At 47.6% G+C, this 19,487-nt stretch overlaps 1 protein-coding gene across 1 annotated transcript in view; it reads right to left on the bottom strand.

Annotated features, from left to right (window-relative positions):
* Nucleotides 1–827: 827 nt before the first annotated feature.
* Nucleotides 828–19,487, bottom strand: part of SNED1 (sushi, nidogen and EGF like domains 1) — a gene marked incomplete at its 5' end in the record, with an annotated part of 88,303 nt that continues 69,643 nt past the window's right edge. Inside the window, 5 exons of the mRNA XM_082840659.1 lie at nt 828–944; nt 2,947–2,984; nt 3,870–3,950; nt 11,258–11,345; nt 12,030–12,146. Coding sequence (XP_082696785.1) covers nt 2,948–2,984; nt 3,870–3,950; nt 11,258–11,345; nt 12,030–12,146 — 323 coding nt within the window. The 3' untranslated portion in view covers nt 828–944; nt 2,947. The remainder of the gene's footprint in view (nt 945–2,946; nt 2,985–3,869; nt 3,951–11,257; nt 11,346–12,029; nt 12,147–19,487) is intronic.

Genomic DNA, 19,487 nt, shown 5'->3' with positions numbered 1-19,487 from the left:
TACTTGGTAGAGGTGCTGCCTTGGCTTTCCAAGTGGGGTCTGAAACCCTTGAGGTTTCCATGAAACCCTTGAGGTCTTTGGTGCCTTGGTGGGACTTGTCATCCAGGGGAGAGGCCAAAGCCTATGACCTCGAAGACCAGGGATTAACCCAGTGTGGTGCATGGGCCAACTTGGCCCTGCCTGTTTTTGTAAATAAAGTTTTATTGGAACCCAGCCACACCTGGTCAGTCACAAGTCTGTTGGCTGCATTTGTGCTACCACTGCAGAGCTGAGTCATTGCCACAGAGACCATAGGGTCCTCAAAGCCAGGAATACTGTCTGACCTTTGCAGAAAAGGTTGTAGGTAAAAAGTGTTTAAACTCCGTCTTAGTGTTATCATTTTCTCTCTCAGAGTCAGCTGGTTCGTATGATGGAGCAGTAGCCTGCGAATGGTCAGCATAAATAATCTGCTGGCGGAGGAGAGCCGGGCGAAGTGCTTCCAGTGTGGCCTCATCTCTTCCCCTTCCTCCCAGCCCCACCGTCTCTGCTTTGGAAGCTGTTGAGAGCAGTTCCTCAATTTTTGCTAGCTCTCAAAGGGAGAACTCTTTCTCTGACTTCGGAATCTGAGAACGGGTTTCTGAAGGTTGCAGAAGCGTTCCTGGTGGACAGCCTTGCCATCCAGGGCTGACGTGTGCGCCGTGGGTGTGCATTCGCCGTGGCGCAGACTGCTCCCTAGGAGACGGCAGCCTGGGCTACGTCAGGTGTGGGTTCTGTCCCGGAGGTCTCCCTGGTCGTGGCTGGTGCTTGCCTGGCCTGGCCGTCTGTCTTCCAGAGGCCAGAGGAGAGAAGCCACTCAGGGCACTGACTCCAGCCAGGACCTTGTTCTCAATCCAATTTTAGACCTCGTCTTCCTGGGCTTTAGAAACTCGTGAGGTTGATGGAGCGTTAACAAGAGCATCCTGATCCTTAGGAGAGAAAACAGACCGGGGCGTGAGGAGGATGGTGGTGGTACCCATTCCGCTTTACAGCGGCGGATCCCAGGTTGCTGCCCCCGGAGTACCTGAAGAGCTTGCCACGTCAGAACTGTGAAGTTTGTTCCCTGTGACATGGCAGTGGGTGCTGGGGGGCAGGCTCGTGGAGGACTGACTATACCCCCCAGTGGTGGGGACATGTGGGCAGCACTGCAGCTTCAATTTGAAATCTGCAGGCTGCAACCCCCTTCATTTGGTGCCGCCTTGGATCTCTTCTCTGAAGGCGTATGGGCTGTCCCTGGTCTCTCTCGACTGAAATGAATTCTTGCACTTTGTTCTTGGGGGTGTGTGTGTGTGTGTGTGAATGTTTCCTGCTTATTTGTGTTTTCTCCATTGTCTGAAGAATGGGTATCTTAAAAGCCAGTATTTGATAATTTAACAGTTGAGGGTTTCTGATGTGTTTTTATAGAAATGGATTCATTGAATGAGTTTAAAAATACATATATTGGGCTTCCCTGGCGGCGCAGTGGTTGAGAGTCCGCCTGCCGATGCAGGGGACACGGGATCATGCCCTGGTCCGGGAGGATCCCACATGCCATGGAGCGGCTGGGCCCACGAGCCATGGCCGCTGAGCCTGTGCGTCCAGAGCCTGTGCTCCGCAACGGGAGAGGCAAGAGTGGTGAGAGGCCTGCGTACCGCAAAAAAAAAAAAAAAAAAAAAAAAAAAATATATATATATATATATATATAAATCTTTCAGATGACTTATTGCAATATAAATGTTTCACACCCCAGTTATATCTGTGGGTGGTGAATTGCTTGCAAGCCTTGGAGTGCATGTTTTGGGTACGTGGTGGTGGGGGGGGGAGTGATGCCTTTGAGTAGGTGGGACCTGAATGCAGAGACTTTTGATGGGAACTGAACGCCTGAGGTCACACGTTCTCGCTCACGTGCCGCTGCCCAGCCTGTGGGTCCCAGCCTCTGCTTTCCCTGCTTGGTTGGTGAACATTCTGCTTTAGTGTCAGCCTATACCTGCGAAGCTCTTTTGCTTCTGGTTGTTTATAAAGGTCTCTGAGTAACATTTCTTCTTCATCTCCTCAGCCATATAAAAAAATGTAGCCTGTTTGTGAAGCTGCTTGGTACCCAGGAGTCTCACTCCTCTCCTACACCACCAGGAAGATGGGCTTCTAGGCTCCTTTATGGAGCTCGAGTGGTGAGCTGTCCTGGGTCAGCCGGAATCCCTCTTTCATTCCCAGTGCGTCACGTTGATAAGAAATTGTGTTGGGCTGTGGATGGGTCTCTGTGGCTTAGCCTAGTATCTTGCAAATTATCGTGAAGGTTTCCACAGAGCGTGCGTGTGAGGGGGTGGGAGTCACATGGGCTGACTTGCCACAGAGGTTGGGAAATGCTGGATTAAGCAGGAATAGCGCAAGAAAGCTTCTTCCGTTTCAGGGTTTCTGAATGCTCAGGAGGCCTGTGTTCGTTGGCGCTCTCCCAGTGAGGGAGTCTCAGGACTTACCCAGAGTTATGTGATCAAGGCCGCACACCCTTTCTCAGTGGACTGCCATTTAGGGTCTGGAAAGCACTCCTAGAATTCCTCTGCCTTCTGGCATCCCAGGCCCCTCCCACTGTCCCCCCTCGCCTGCCCTCCCAGCAGCCCCTGTCAGTCCCACCTCCTTCTAAGAGCTCACCCGCCCCCTCCATTGCCATTGCTGATGACTGGGGAAGGGGTTTCTCTGCCCATTGAGATAGAGTGGGACTCGATGTATCAGACCAAGTTTATGTCTATTGGGAGGCCTTCCTTAAGTATTATTTTTCTCACCCATTTTAACCCCCTTAGGAAGTTCTGAAACCTTCTGGTCTGAGTTTATGACACAGAGCACACACTGAGCTTTCTTCTCAGGGCTCCACAAGGAGACAGCAGCCCTCCTGAGGGCCACGTGCTGGGGCGATGTCCCTCAGACTTCCCAGCAGCTCTGCTGGCTGTGGGAACGTACCTTAAGATTTCTTCAGTGTAGGACTGTTACTTTGTTTCCTGAAATAATTAGAGAAATGCGGTTTATTAAAAAGAAACCTGTGTCCCTGTAACACTGCAGCTTCCTCGGCCCAGCTGCCTGCTGTGATCCTGTCTTGTCTGTAGGTCACATGTGTTCCAGTTTGGGGAGTGTGGTAGTGAGACACTGACACAGAGATGAACGTTTGAGTCTGTGTGTGCCCACCTGGCTTGGGGTGGGAGTCGTGGAGTGATGAGGAAGGCTGCCTGGCTGGGTGTGAGTCATGGAGAGTGCGAGGGAGTGTGGAGGATGGGTGATGGGAGACAGGTGATGCGCTTGGGTAAGGCAGTAGGGTGGGTTTTTCCTTGACTCAGAAACGCAAGACCTAGTGCATGTGGTGACTGGTCTGTGGAGAATGTGACTGAGCTTTGAACTCTGCTGTCTGTACTCAGGCAGTGCATTATATAATAATCTGTGACTACCTTGAGCCCTTTGGGGAAAGAACCTGGGTGAGAGTGAATAAAAAGTAAATAGAGATTTACTGTATTTATATAATTGGACCTGTCAGTAACACTTCCCAATACTAGTGCCAGATACTGTGTGAACGTGCATAACCAGAGTGACCCCCCCCCCAGCACCACCACTCAACCTCCCTCCAGCACCTGCCCTGTGACCTTCCCAGCACCCACCATGTAACCTCCCCAGCACCCACTCTGTGACCCCTACCAGCATCCACCATGCCCAGCTGTACCCATCTGTGTGCGCTCACATGTACACATGTGGGCACACAGTTCCTTAGCATAGCCGGGCTGCACATCTTGGCAACCTGGCTCAGCCATGGGCCTGTGGCATCCCACAGCCCCAGTCACCAGGGCCACCTGTGGCCGCCTGCAGGGCACAGCACGGGCCTCCTCCCTGGGACGCACCTGTCTGGGGTCCTGGCACGCGTGCTCTCACAGCTCTCTTTGAAACAGGTGTCTGGATGCACTTTGTAGACTCTTTTATACCTGCATCACAGGAAAGCTCAGTGAAGCCGGAAACTGAGCAGAGTGTTGCCCAGCCCCTTCACCTAGGCTACACAAACCTACAGGTAGCTGTACAGGTGTCTGAGGAAAGGCTATTATTCTCCTGATAAAACTTTACCTCCTGTGGATGTATTAAAATGTCCAACATAAAAATCATGTAATTGAAAAAAATGACTTTATCAAGGTATGATTTATGTAAAATAAGATACACTCATTTTAAGTGTACATTATGATGAGTGTTGACAAAGTGATATATAGTAAGAGATAAAGTGTGCTGGGACTTCCCTGGTGGTTCAGTGGTTAAGAATTCGTCTTGCAACGCAGGGGACTCCGGTTCGATCCCTGGTCGGGGAACTAAGATCCCACATGCTGCAGGGCAGCTGAGCCCGCGCTCTGCAACTACAGAGCCCATGCATTCTGGAGCCCACATGCCACAGCTGGCGAGCCCGCGTGCCACAAGTAATGAATGAGCCCATGCACCACAACTGGAAAAAAGCCTATGCACTGCAATGAAGAGCCCACCCACCACAACGAAAGATCCCGAGTGCCCCAACTAAGACCCAATGCAGCCAAAAAATAAGCATTTTTTTTTAAATGTGCTATTTCAAAGACATGTCTTGCTTGAGACAGGCTACTTGGCTCCGAAGCCTTGAGTCAATGTGACTGCACTCTTATGGGCAGTTGACGGAGAAGTTTGAGAAGCCCTGGAGATGCAGGCATTAGACACGGGCGGTGTGGAACAGGAGACCTGGCTCCTAGCCCTGCCTCCCACTTACTAACTAGTGTACTCTGAGCACGTCTCTGGAACTGAAGCCTCTGTTTCGTATGAGATGGGAATTGCTTATACTGCCTCTGTCACATGTTTGTAGAGAATAACGAATGAGAAAGTGTTTGACTCTTGGTAAAGCTTTTTAAACATCGGAGCTGTTTGAAAGAGATGCAGGGAGTTCAATGGGTAAAACTCATGAGCTTAGTCTAGGAGAGTCCTTAGGGTCTAAAGCCTTAGCTAAGACTTCCATTGCCAGCCATCAGGCAGTAAGAGGATCTGGAATTAACTTCCACATGTGAACAACTGGTCAAGATCCAGGAAGTAAGTCTTTTCAGATGTTAGAAAAAAGACCGTGCAAAACAGTAACCCAGAGAGAAGGGGAGCAAGATGAGCTCTGGGTTGGTCCTGGAATTCAGCCTGGAGGCACTTTTCGGACTGTGTTGTGGGTTAGGGAGAATCCAAGCAGTGGTTACACTGAGTGGGCAAAACAGAGATTGGAGGTGGGGAGGCAGAGGAAGCTCAAATGTGTGGGTCAGAGCACGGAGAGGAGGGAGCTATGCAGAGGAAGAGCTCCAGAAATCTGGAGGGGGCGGTCCCCTTGAAAATTAAGCTGTGTGTGCATCGGGTGAGTAAAGATGGGCAACAAGGAACTACTGAGGAGCTGGACAGTTTCCAGAGCCAGAGTGGGGAGATCTTGGTTAATAGGCTGTTCCAGAGAAATAGAAACCCCAGAAAGGCCTTGCCTTAAAAGTGGGGCATAATTAACCCCAGAATAAAGGCTATGCTAAAGCCACCCTAAAACAGGCCTCAAAAGGATCCATCTAAACTGCCTTGCAAAAAACCAAAAACCAAAAGTCAAACAAAGGAACAGGACAAGGATGCCCACTCTCACCACTTCTATTCAACGTAGTACTGGAAATCCTAGGCACAGCAGTCAGATGAGAAGAAGAAGTAAAAGGCATCTAAATTGGAGGGGAGGAGGTAAAACTGCCACTATTTGCAGATGGCATGATACTAGAGAACACTGAAGTCGCCACACACAAACTGTTAGAACTAGTAAATACACACAGCAAGGCAGCAGGATGCAAGATTAATATACAGAAGTCTGTTGCACTTCTTTACACTAATAATGAAACATCAGAAAGAAAGTAAAAAAAAAAAATCCTGCTTAAAATCACGTTTTTAGAAAGCCCTAGGAATAAACTTAACCAAGGAGGTGAAATACCTATATGCTGAAAACTAAAACATTGATTAAGGGAACTGAAGATGATTCAAAGACATGGAAAGATATCCCGTGCTCTTGGATTGGAAGAATTAATATTATTAAAATGGCTATACTATCCAAAGCAATCTACAGATTTAATGCAATCCTTATCAACACAGCTATGACATTTGTCACAGAACTAGAACAAATAGTCCTGAAGTTTATATGGAACCACAAAAGACCACAGATTGCCAAGCAATCCTGAGAAAAATGAACAAAGCTGGAGGTATAACCCTTCTAGACTTCAAACTGTACTACAAAACTATGGTAATCGAAACAGTGTAGTATTGGCAGAAAAACAGACATACAGATCAATGGAACAGAATAGAGAGCCCAGAAATAAACCCATACACCTATGGTCAGTTAGTCTATGAAAAAGGAGGCAAGAATATACAATGGCGAAAAGACAGTCTCTTTAACAAGTGGTGTTGGGAAAGCTGGACAGTTACATGTAAATCGGTGAAATTAGAACATTCCCTCACACCACATACAAAAATAAACTCAGAAAGGTCTAAAGATGTAAACGTAAGATGTGACACCATAAAACCCCTAGAAGAGGACATAGGCAAAATGATCTTTCACATAAATTGTAGGAGTATTTTCTTTTTTTTTTTTTTTTTTTTGCTGTACGCGGGCCTCTCACTGTTGTGGCCTCTCCCATTGCGGAGCACAGGCTCCAGACGTGCAGGCTCAGCGGCCATGGCTTACGGGCCCAGCTGCTCCGCAGCATGTGGGATCTTCCCGGACTGGGGCACGAACCCGTATCCCCTGCATCGGCAGGTGGACTCTCAACCACTGCGCCACCAGGGAAGCCCCTGTAGCAGTATTTTCTTAGATCAGTCTCCCAAGGCAAAAGAAATAAAAGCAAAAATAAACAAATGGGACCTAGTCAAACTTAAAACCTTTTGCACAGCAAAGGAAACTTATCAACAAAACAAAAAGACAACCTACGGAATGGGAGAAAATATTTGCAAACAATGTGACCAACAAGGGCTTAATTTCCAAAACATAAAAACAGCTCATACTACTCAACAACGAAAAAACAAGCCAATCTAAAAATGGGCAGAAGACATAAATAAACATTTTCCCAAAGAGGACATACGGATGGCTAACAGGCACGTGAAAACATGCTCAACATCACTAATTATTAGAGAAATGCAAATCAGAACCACAATGAGGTATCACCTCACACCGATCAGAATTGCTATCATCAAAACGTCTACAAATAATAAATGCTGGAGAGGGTTTGGAAAAAAGGGAACCTTCATACACTGTTGGTGGGAATGTAAATTGGTGCAGCCACTTTGGAAAACAGTATGGAGGTTCCTTAAAATACTAAAAATAGAGTTACCATGTGATCTAGCAATCCCACTCCTGGGTATATATCCAGAAAAAAGGAAAACATAATTCAAAAAGATACATGCACCCCAATGTTCATAGCAGCACTATTTATAATAGCCAAGACTTGGAAACAACCCAAGTGCCCAGCGACAGATGATTGGCTTAAGAGGTTGTGGTACATATATACAATGGAATATTACTCAGCCATAAAAAAGAATGAAATATTCCCATTTGCAGCAACATGGATGGACCTAGGGAATATTATCCTTAGTGAAGTGTGAGAGAAAGACAAATACTATATGATATCATTTATACGTGGAATGTAAAAAATAATACAAATGGATCTATATACCAAATAGAAACAGACTCACAGACATAGAAAACTTACGGTTACCAAAGGGGAGAGGTGGCAGGGGCAGGGATAAATTAGGAGTATGGGATTAACAGATACAAACTACTATACATAAAATAGTTAAGCAACAGGGATTTACTGTATAGCGCAGGAAATTATACCCAATATCTTGTAATAACCTGTAGTGGAATATAATCTGCAAAACAAAAAACCAAACCAAAAAACCCAGAAAACTGAACCACTATGCTGTGCACGTGAAACTAATGCAGTTTTGTAAATCAACTTTACTTCAATAAAAAAATTAAAGATAAAAACATTCTTGAAAAGAATGCCAAAAAAAATTCCAACAGTCTGTACCATAAAGTTTATAATGTCTAACATCCCAACAAAAAAATTACAAGAGTATCAGTCATACAAAGAGTCAAGAAAATGTGACCCATCAACAGGAAAAAAAATTGAATAGAAAAACACCCAGAAATGAGAGCAATGACTGAAATAGCAGACATCTGTTATAAATTTGCTGTACACGTTCAGTGATGTAAAGGAAAATATAAACATAATGAGAGAAGTGGAGGCTCAAAGAAAGAACTAGATGGAACTTCTGGAGATGATAAAACACAATATCTGGGACTTCCCTGGTGGCACGTGGTTAAGAATCAGCCTGCCAATGCAGGGGACACAGGTTCAATCCCTGGTCTGGGAAGATCCCACATGCTGTGGAGTAGCTAAGCCCATGTGCCACAACTACTGAGCCTGCGCTCTAGAGCCCACGAGCCACAACTACTGAAGCCTGCACACCTAGAGCCCATGCTCCGCGACAAGAGAAGCCACCGCAGTGAGAAGCCTGTGCACCACAGCAAAGAGTAGCCCTGCTCGCCGCAACTAGAGAAAGCCTGTGTGCAACAACAAAGACCCAGCACAGCCAAAGCAAAACAAAACAAACAAAAAATCACAATATCTGAAATGAAAACTTTGCTGAATGGGATTAATGGTAGGTTAGACACTGCAGAAGAAAAGATCAGTGAAATTGAAGGCATGGCAGTAGAATCTATCCAAAACAAAGTAAAGAGAAAAAGGAGTGAAAAAAAGGAAAGAGCCTCAGTGACCTGTGGGACAATATCAGTCTAATACATGTTTAATTGGAGTCCCAGAAGGAGGAGAGAAATGGATGCATAGAAGAAGTGTTTGAAGAAGTAATGGCTAAAATTTTCCAAATTTGATGAAAGCTAAAACCACAGAGGTGAAGCTTAACTCCAGAGAGTAAAAACACATGTACATAACCTACCAAAGCACATCATAATTAAATTTCCAAAAAAACAGTAATAAAGAGAAAACGTAAAAGCAAGCCACAGGTGATGGGGACCACGTTACATATAGAGGAACAAGAATAAGGGTGACTGAAGTTTTCCCATCTGAAACTGCAAGCCAGAAGACAAAGGAATGACCTCTTTGAAGTGCTGAAATTTGAAAAAAACACAATTATCAACCAAAACTTCTGTGTTCAGCAAATGTGTCTTTTGAAAATGAAGGTGAAATAAAAGCCTTTTCAGACAAACAGAAGCTAAGAGAATTCACCACCAGCAGACCTGCCCTATAGGAAATGTTCCAGTGAGCTCTTTAGGCCAAAGGTAAATGGTACCAGATGGAATCTTAGACCTGCACGAAGGCATGCAGAGCGCTGGAAACGGTAGACGTGTAAGTCACTACAAAAGACTTTATACTCTCAACATTTTTAAAAAAGATGATTGTTGAGAGCAAAAGTAACACACTGTGTGGTTCATGGCATATGTGGAAGTAAAACATCTGGCAGTGACAGGGGAAGTAGAAGCTTGCTGTTGCGTGTCTTCTATGATACTGAAGTTGTGTTGTAATTCAAGGTATATTGTGATCAGTTGAAGATGCATATTTTAAATCCCAGAGCAGCCACTAAAGAAAATAAACCAAAGAAGTATATCAGTGAGCCAACAGTACAGGTAAAACAGAATCCTAAAAAATAATCCAGAAGTAGGCAGGGAAAGAGAAAGTGACAAAGATAAGGTGGGACAGATAGAAAACAGTATGTTAGATTTCAACCCAGTCACTTCAGTCATTTTGTTAACATGTAAATGGTCTAAACACTCCAATAAAAACCAGAGATGTCAGACTGGCTGCATGGCAAGACCCTCGCAAATGCTAAATACAAGGAAGTCCCTTTCAGATACAATAGGTTGAAAGCACTGGGGGGAAAGCTATGGGCAAGTGCAGGGCTCTCCCAGTCAGGTACTTGGTGGTCGCCCCAGGCACCGGTGTAACTAACACAGTGGGAAGACGCAGGTGCAGGGGCTCCGGGGTGCCATTCCACAAAGTCCAAATTCAGGGGCCTGTAAACCTGGGTTCCCAAGTCCCAGTGCAGCTCAGTGCCTCTGGTGTATCCCTGCTGCGTGTCACGCTGGCTTCATGTCCAGGCTCATGTCAAGCCTTCTGTCTTGCCTTCCTACATCCCATCCCAGTGATCTTTAAACACGTCAGGAGTCACTTCAGTTCAGTGTCCTTCAGTAGCTCCCCACTTCACAGAGGACACATGCAGGTCCTTCCAAGGGTCTCCAAGGCCCGCCCTCCACGCCCCCTCGCTCACTCGGCTCCAGCCCTGCTGGCCTTGCTGCTCCTTAGACGGGCGGGCAGGCAAGCTCCTGCTTTCAGGGCCTTGGCAACAGGTACACTGACTGGGCCATTCTTCCCTCAGATATCTCCGCCCGCCCATGTCTGGTCATGTCACCTTCTCCATGAGGCTTCCCCTGACACCCTGCCGAATGCTGCTGCCACCCCCTCCTGCCCCCCGGGCCTGGCTCTCCTGGCCCTGCGTATTCCTTTCTTCCATCCTCCTTTAGCGCTTGCCACCATTTAAAACACTGCAGGACAAACTCGTGCTTCTTGTGTACTGTGTCTCCCTCAGCTAGAACGTCAGGACTCCCAGGGCAAGACTTTGGCCCGTTCGGCTCGCTGATGTGTGCCGAGTGTTCCGAACCACGCCTGGCACACGGGAGGTGCTCGTCCGTATTTGTGGACAAAGCAGGTTGTAAGTATGACCCACGGAGTCAGAGTGTTAGCAAGAAAGGTCCGAAGAGGTGGGCTCGGCAGACTCCCTCCGCAGCCCATCTTACAGATGGGGAAACTGAGGCATGAGTGCCTTGCCCAGGGCCGTGTCAGGAACTCACGGCAGAACCACGACTCGAGGTCTCCTGCGCTGAGGAGTGGCACTTCCTGGAGTCTCCGCGTGCCCTGCCATCCAGGGAAGGGAGGCTGCTGCCACTCCAGGGTGTGGGGAAGCAAGGCCTGAGGGCAGGAGCAGGGGATCCCGCTTCTAGACCTCATGTGGCTCTGCTCCCAGCTGCACAGCCTTAGGCAAGGTTTTCAGCCCTTTTGCTTCAGTTTCCTAATTTGTCGCATGGAGGGGGTGGGTGGTCAAAGCAAGCCCTTTCCGTGCTGTGACTACTAGACCTCAGGGGCCTGTGAGGACAGGGTGGAAGCATTTCAGGGTCGGGAACACGCTACAGACATGGTGAAGGCGGAGGAGAGGGACTTACACGTGGTGACAGACGCCTCCTTCCCAGACCGGAAAGGACTTTGTCTCCGAGAACAGCCGTGTGCAGGGTTGGGGCACCTTTCTACAGGCTGCTGGCACAGAGGAAAAGGGCCGTCGCTTACCAGGAGCTCAAGGCCACGGTTCCCTCTTCCTGCAGCCACTGTAGGTCCGGGGTTCTGCCCCTGCCATTTCCTGGCCTGGGGCCCTGTCCCCGGGGCTGCTCAGCGACTGTGGGTGCTCCTCTGAGTTGGGGTCCTGGGAGCCTGCAGGCTGGTTTCCCTCAGGGCTGGTCGGAGTCTCTGCGTCTGGCAGGCCTCAGGGCTGTGTGGCTGGCGTGGGAGCTTCTGTCCATGAGCCTCTTGTCCTCAGCCCAGAAGTCTGAGGCAGGCCCGTGGCCCTTTTCCCTCACACTGCCTTGTTTGGTCCCCAGGCGAGAGGAGCCCCCTCCTCCCTCCTCTCCCTGTGGAGCGGCTGTCGCTGTGTCCCTGTGACTGTCCCAGACCCCCCAGTTATCTGGGCAGCACCTTTCACCCTGGCGCTTTGGGGCAGTGGGAGGCCTGGCGGCTCACTGCCTGCCAGCCTCCCTACCTGGACGCTTGGAAGTCTGGGGCACCGTAGCCAGGCCCTTGTCCTGGCATCTCATGGCTGGAGGTCCTTGTGGCAAACCCACCCTGGGGCCAGCGGTCCCATCAGAGCCTGCCGTCACAAGCATCTAGAGGCCAGGCCGCAGCCCCAGTGACCCCAGCAGGCAAGGGGAGCGGCCCCAAACTTACCAAGCTCACAGTGTCTGCCTTTGAACCCCGGGGTGCAGTCACAGCTGTGGGCATCCTCACCAGGCACACAGGTGCCTCCGTTCTGACAGGGGTTGTCTGAGCAGTTCCCAGGGGCATCTGTGAACAGCCACGAGCAGTTAGTCTCAGGGCCCCACAGGAAGGCCTGATAGCATTCCCAGGTTGCCGTCCCCAACACCAGTGGGCCCTAGGGGTGGTCAGAGAGCAGAGGTGAGAAGACTGGCCTCAGTGTGCTCAGCCCTGAGCCCATTACTTCGAGGGAGAGAGGGAGGGCTCTCGGTGCTGAGCCGTCACAAGGCATAGGAGCCTCAGCGCACAGCTTAGATCGTGGCTGCACTCTGGTCGTCTTTGGGAGAGACTCCCCGCTCTGCCCTGGCCTGTGCCCCCTGCCCCACGTTTCTGCTGACTTTGCCCCGCCGCACAGGGTTTCTTCTACTCGGAACACAGAGGCCAACCCTTGAGAGCCCTCCTCATCCTCCAGTGCCTGTCCCCGAGCCACCTGTGTGTCCCCAAGTCCCAGCCCTAGGCAGCCTCTGTGCAGCACTCTGTGCTGGCGTCTGTGCCCCTTGGGCCGCTGTCTGCCTTCCGCACTCTGGGAGCTAGAGGCAGGTTGGTCAGTGGTGCTGCCTGGGAGGGGCAGACCTGTCCCTCCCCCTTAGAGTCCACTGTCCTTTTTTTTTTTTTTTTAAAGCTTTGCAAGATAGCTGTTTTCATTTTTAACTCTTAAAAAACTAAGAAACACAAAAGAATAAGAATCGTGCATACGCCACCACTTCCAGTAACCCCTCCACATCTAATCCAGCCCTTCCCTTACCCCCTTCTCGGCAGCCGCCTCGTGGGGCGGGGGGTTTATTAACATTTTGCCAATCTTGTTTAATCTATTTCCAGCTTACCATCTGCCTTTCTTTCTCTAGTTGGAGAATTTCAAAGCAGTTCACAGAAACCATTTCACCTGTAAATATGTCAGCAAGTATCTAATACATAAAGACTTAAGAAATTTTCACGTAAGCACAATACTATTATTACAAAATTAACAGTAGTTCCTTAATATCACAAGAAACCGCAGTCCGTGTTCACATTTCCCTGATCTTTAAAAATGTTACTTACAGTTGGTCCCATCTAATTCAGATTCATAAAGATTCACATTGCCTTAGTTTGATGTATCTCAAGTCTCTTTTAATCTATAAATTTAACCTTCTTCCCCTCTGTATTTATTGAAGAAATGAGGTCATTTGTCCCGTGGAATTCCCATCCTCTGGGTCTGACTTACGGCATTAACTTGCCCCCTCCCCATGTTTCCTGTTAACTGGTAGTAAGAAAGGGGCTTAATAGGATTCAGGTTCACATGGTCTTTGCTTTGCTTTGGCTTCACAACAGGCGGTTGTGTGCCCTTTGGCTACTCCAGGAGACATATGATGTCTCCGCATTTGGTTTTTGTGATGTGAGGATCGATCACTGGTTCAGTGTTGGCAGCCTGATTAATCCAGAGTAAAGTTCTCTTAGGCTTTGCACCTCATGGCTTGAGAAGTCATACAGATCCCTGATCTCTCACTAGGGTCACGTCTAATGTGATCTGTCACTTCTCTGCCTCCACTAGCTAGGGAGTACCCTCTGAAGACCTGCTTTCCTTCACCCACCCCTTGGTCACCCTAAAATACAGTCCATACAGGCAAGGCCAGGTAAGTGCTCCATTCTTTTCCTTTATTTGTACACTTGCAGAGTGAGTTGGTCCCCCAGCAAGCTCTAAAGTTGACCAATACGTTGTTCGTTCTTTCTTACCGTTGTTATGACCTTGTGGACTTGTATATATTTGATGGGTTTCAGTCTGTTGCTGTCATTAGCTTTCTTCATGCTCAAATTATCCCATCTTTGGCCAGTGGGAGCCCCTTCAGGTTGGCTCCTGTGCCCTTTAGACACAATCCTAGTTGTTTTTGAAAGCCTGCTTGCTTTTTTACAAGTATGTCCTAGGATTTTTTTTTTTTTTTTTAGGCTGTACCATGCAGTTTGTGGAATCTTAGTTCCCCAACCAGGGATTGAACCCGGGCCTTTGGCAGTGAAAGGGCGGAGTTCTAACCACTGGACTCCCAGGGAATTCCCATGTCCTGGGCTTATTTTGTCCATGTTCTGCTTCAGCCTTGGAATCAGCCATTTCTCTGAAGACCCCAGTCTATATATTTACTTATTTAAAAAATATTTATTTATTTATTTGGCTGCTCTGGGTCTTAGTTGCGGCACACGGGATCTTCATTGCTGTGTGCAGTATCTTTAGTTGTGGCATGCAGGATCTTTTTTTAGTTGTGGCATGTGGGATCTAGTTCCCTGAACAGAGATCGAACCCGGGCCCCCTGCATTGGGAGCATAGAGTCCTAACCACTGGACCACCAGGGAACTCCCCCCTGGTTCCTTTTAGTGGAGAATGGTATCTAGAGTCCACAGTCTGGCTAATCAAGGGGCTCACTGTTACTGTGGTGTCAGTGCTCCAGGTCTTTTCAGGAGACAGAACTAGGAAATTAGATTTAAAAAATAAAAATGAACAAATTACGAGTTCATTCCAATATTTCCAGTTCAGATGAACAGAATTAAATAAAATCGGGGTTTTACTTCTTTGATTTTTATGTTGTATCACTTCATGCTGAAAATCTTTGCGGCATTAACATAATTATTTTCTTTATCCCACAATGTACATGTAATAGTTTGGAAATGACATTAAGATCACTGAGTACAGCTTAAAATTTCTTGGCAATTCTTTTAATCCTTAGATTATATCCCACTAGATGTTAATAGTCAGAATGCTGTTTTATTTATTTATTTTGGCTGCGCCAGGTCTTAGTTGCGGCACGTGGGATCTTTAGTTGCTGCACGTGGACTTCTTAGTTGCGGCATGCAGACTTCTTAGCTGCGGCATGCATGTGGGATCTAATTCCCCAACCAGGGATCGAACCTGGGCCCCCTGCATTGGGAGCGTGGAGTCTTACCCACTGGACCACCAGGGAAATCCCTAGAATGCTGTTTTAAAAATCACTTGAAGTGATCCTTTTTTCTCCTGTGTGGTTATGCCATCGGCATGGTTAATAAGTTTATTTCAGTTTGTTTTCAAATTTTAGGCATTGCTTTCTTTTTTGGTGTCATTTAAAAAAACATTTTCTTATTTCTAAAGTCCCATCTATAAAGGTACATATAGAGATGCCTGTCCTCCCTCTCCATTCCCTTTACTGCTTCATTCTTGTTCTCTGCTTAATTATACAGTTAATCATTTTTATTAGTTTTATTTATTTTTAAATATAAGAAAATAGGTATGTACATTCATATTTCCCTTCCCCACTTTCCTACACAAAAGAGACACCAAAACACTGTTCTGCACATTACATTTTGGAAGCAGCTTTATTGAGATACACTTTATATACGATTCAGCCATTTGAAGTGTATAGATTTTTAGCATATCCACAGGTATGTGCATCCATCCCCATGGTCAATTTTAGAATGTTCTTATCACCTCAGAAAGAAACCCAGTACCTTTAGCTCTCACCCCATATACCTCCACCCCCCACCCCCAGTCCGAAGCAACCATTGATCTACTTTCTATCACTATAGGTTTCCCTATTCTGGACTTTCACATGAATGGAATCAGATTATGTGTTCTTTATGACTGGCTTCTCTCACTTAGCATAATGTTTTCAAGGTTCATCTATGTTGTAGCATTTATCAGTACTTTATTCCTTTTTATGGTCCAATAATTTTGAATATAACACATTTGTTCATCCGTTCATCAGCTGTTTCCACCTTTCGGCAATTGTGAATAGTGCTGCAGTGGCCATCTGTGTAAGTCCTTGTGTGGACATACGTTTTCATTTCTCTTGGGTGTGTAGCTAGGAGTGGAATTGCTGGGTCACATGGTAACTCCACGTTTAATTCTTTGAGGAACTGAAGCAGCTGCACGACTCTACATTCCCACCAGCAGTGTTGGAGGGTTCCAGTTTCTCCACATCCTCATCAGTGCTTGTGGGTATCCTGACTTTTTCATTCTAGCCATCCTGGTGTATGTGAAGAGGCATCTCACTGTGGTTTTGATTAGCATTTCCCTGATGACTAGTGATACCAAACATCTTCTCATGGGCTTGTTGCCATTTGTGTATCTTCCTTGGAGAAATGTCTATTCAGATCCTTTGCTTCTTTCTTTTTTTTTTTTTTTGCGGTACGCGGGCCTCTCACTGCTGTGGCCTCTCCCGTTGCGGAGCACAGGCTCCAGACGCGCAGGCTCAGCGGCCATGGCTCACGGGCCCAGCCGCTCCGCGGCATGTGGGATCTTCCCGGACCGGGGCACGAACCCGTGTCCCCTGCATCGGCAGGCGGACTCCCAACCACTGTGCCACCAGGGAAGCCCTGCTTATTTCTTTTTTTTTTTCCTGCTTATTTCTTAATTGGCTTATTTGTCTTCCTCTTATTCAGCTTTAAGAGTTCTTTATATATTTTAGATTCAGATTTCTTTTCAAATATATGATTTGCAAATATTTTGTCCCATTTTATGTGTTGTCTTTTCACTTCCTTGATGATGTCTTTTGAAGCACAGAAAGTTTTAAATTTTGATGAAGTCCAACTTAACCTTTTTTTTCTTTTGTTGCTCTTGCTTTTGGTGCCATATCTAAAAATCCTTTGGGACTTCCTTGGTGGTCCAGTGGTTAAGAATCTGCCTTCCAGGGGATGTGGTTCGATCCCTGGTTGGGGCACTAAGATCTCACATGCTGTGGGGCAGTTAAGCCCATGCGCCACAACCACTGAGCCCATGGTCTCTCGAGCCTGCGTGCCACAACTAGAGAGAAGCCTGTGTGCCACAACGAAAGATCCTGCATGCCACAACTACGACCTGATGCAGCCAAAAATAAGTAAATAAATAAATATTAAAAAAAAAATCCTTTGTCAAATCCAAGGTAATACAGATTTACCCGTGTTTTCGTCTAAGAATTTTATAGTTTTAGCTCTTACATTTAGGTCTTTGATCCATTTTTAATTAATTTTGTGTATGGTGTGAGGTAGGGGGTCCAACTTCATTCTTTTGTTTGTGGATATCCAGCTGTGCCAGCACCGTTTGCTGAAAAGACTTCTTTCCTCCACTGAATGGTCTTGGCACCCCTGTTGAAATCAGTTGACCACAGATGTATAGGTTTATTTCTGGACTCTTAATTCTATTCCACTGATTTATACGTCTATCCTCGTGCCAGTATCTGGCACTGACTTGATTCCCATTGCTTTGTACTAAGTTTTGACAAACGGGTATGTGAGTCTTCCTACTTTTTTAGGATGTTTTTTGCTATTCCGGGTCCCTTCCAATTCCATATGGATTTTAGACACTGTACATAACAATTGTCCAGAGACATTTTATGGTAACCTTACAGAACATGGAAGTGTGCAGGGGTGTTTAGAACCTGTGAGCCCACGTCAGCAATCCTTACTCTCTGTACTTGGGACACCAGCCTGCAGAGACTGTGGCTGACATTTGTGCCATGCTCGGGCAGCTGGGACCCGAAGCCTAGAGTTATATGCAGCAGTGGGGTTTTTACTGGGGCACCACTCTCTGTAGCCTCATTTTACAAAGTCTCCACTGAATCCTGAGTTTATCGTGACAGACAGACAGACAGACAGACACACACACACAAACACACTCACGAGTAAATAAAAACAAAGAGAAGGCTGTTTTGAACGAAGGTGGGGGACAAGGATGGGGCTGCACCCTGGGGTGGGGGCAATGGGCTCCTCCTATATGAAGGATAAATTACAGAGTAGAGAGGTTTAAGTTCTGCCCCCACTTGTATGGGTGTCAAGGGGATAAAGCCAGCAGAGTCCAAAAGCCCTCCTGGGGTGAGAAATTGGGGGAAACAGGAAGAATTTGACCAGCTTCTGCATTCACTCCAAGTTCCAGGATGGCAGGAATCTTGGGAATCCTCCAGGAGCATCTCCTGGGTGCTTGAAGGAGCGGCCCTGACCTGGAGGGTTGCTTGGTGAGCAAATGCCAGATCAGGAGCATTAACTGTGTGCTTGGGGGTGCCTGGGGCTTTCTGGGGACCGTCCTTTCCTTCGACTTTTCTTTCCCTAGAAAGAAAAGTCTAAGAACTACCAGAGAGAAGACGCAGATTATTCTAGAAGGAAACAAGAACAAGATTGACACCCAGTGACAGCACAGTTGATGACAGTGGACAGATGTTTGAAGAACTGAATGGGAGAGGAACTTTGAACCTCGAATTTTATACCTAGCTAAATTGTCCTTCAAATGTGAGGGCTAATAAGGGTATTTTCAGGCATATAGGGCCTCAGAAGTTTGGCCATGTAAAGTTCCAACAAGTACTTTGTGGACCTTGGCAAGCTGATTGTAAACGCTTACAGAAATACAGAGTCAAGAACAGCCAGGACACTGACGGGCAGCGAGAGGACTGGCCCCGTGGGACTGCGAGCCTTGCCAAAGAGGCAGCCTCTGAAGTGGTCAGGCTCGGCCTGAGGAAGCCAGGCAGCGGCACGGAGGAGGGGCCACGACGAGGCGCTGGCCACGCCAGTTCTCGAGGGACACAGATCATTACAGTGCTCTCCACACCCGTCCTGCTGGCAGGACGGCGAAACCTGACAAGCTCAGATTCTGGAGAGACTGTGGGCCAACTCACTGCACCTCTTGACTGCTGCTGGGAGGATCCAGACTGATACCCCACTTAGAAGACAACTCGCAGTCTCTTGTCACTGGGGCATTCACACATCCCGAGCCTGCACACGTGCCGGGAGATGTGTACAGGAGCACAGAGCAGCGCTGCCGACAACGGCAGACATGGCCCACTCGGAGCGAGTTCACCGACGGACTAGATGCTGGACAGTGAGGGTGAACGAGCACAGGATGCTGGGCGCAAACGCGGGTCTGGGGGCAGCACACAGCCAGATGCTGCCCGGTGAGGAAACCTGTGGCTGCTCGGACACCCATGCGGGCGGTGAACTCACTCCTACCATCCAGCCTCTGATGGAGCAGAGGGATGGCAGCACGAACTCAAGCTCGTGGTTCACTGGGAGGACAACAGCAAGACACAGGCTACTGCTGTGTTCTGGTTCATGGGTGGGTTCCAGGTCGGAAGCCTGTTAGTTTAGCAAAAGCTAACCAACCAGACTCACTAAGTAAAAGGGGGCCAGCCTGGCCCGATGGTGAGAATGTGACAGGAGCCAAAGACCGCGACTAATTCTGTGCACCTGGGGGCCATTAGAGATGTTTTGTCCTTTTATCACCTAAAATCATCTCACACTCTCTCAAGGCTTCGTCCCTCACGTTAGCAAACGCTGCAGATGGCAGTGACATCCGGGGCCAGCCTGGTGCCACCTCGAATCTCTCCTTAGGAAGGGACCCAGGAGAGGTCACTCACATCCCTCTAATTTCTGAGTTTTGTGAAATGAAACATCTGATATTTAAAAGGGCTG

The sequence above is a fragment of the Leucopleurus acutus genome (genome assembly GCF_964270905.1).
Source record: "Leucopleurus acutus genome assembly, chromosome: 6".
Classification (NCBI taxonomy): Eukaryota; Metazoa; Chordata; class Mammalia; order Artiodactyla; family Delphinidae; genus Leucopleurus; species Leucopleurus acutus.
This window is presented reverse-complemented; position numbering and strand designations above follow the sequence as displayed.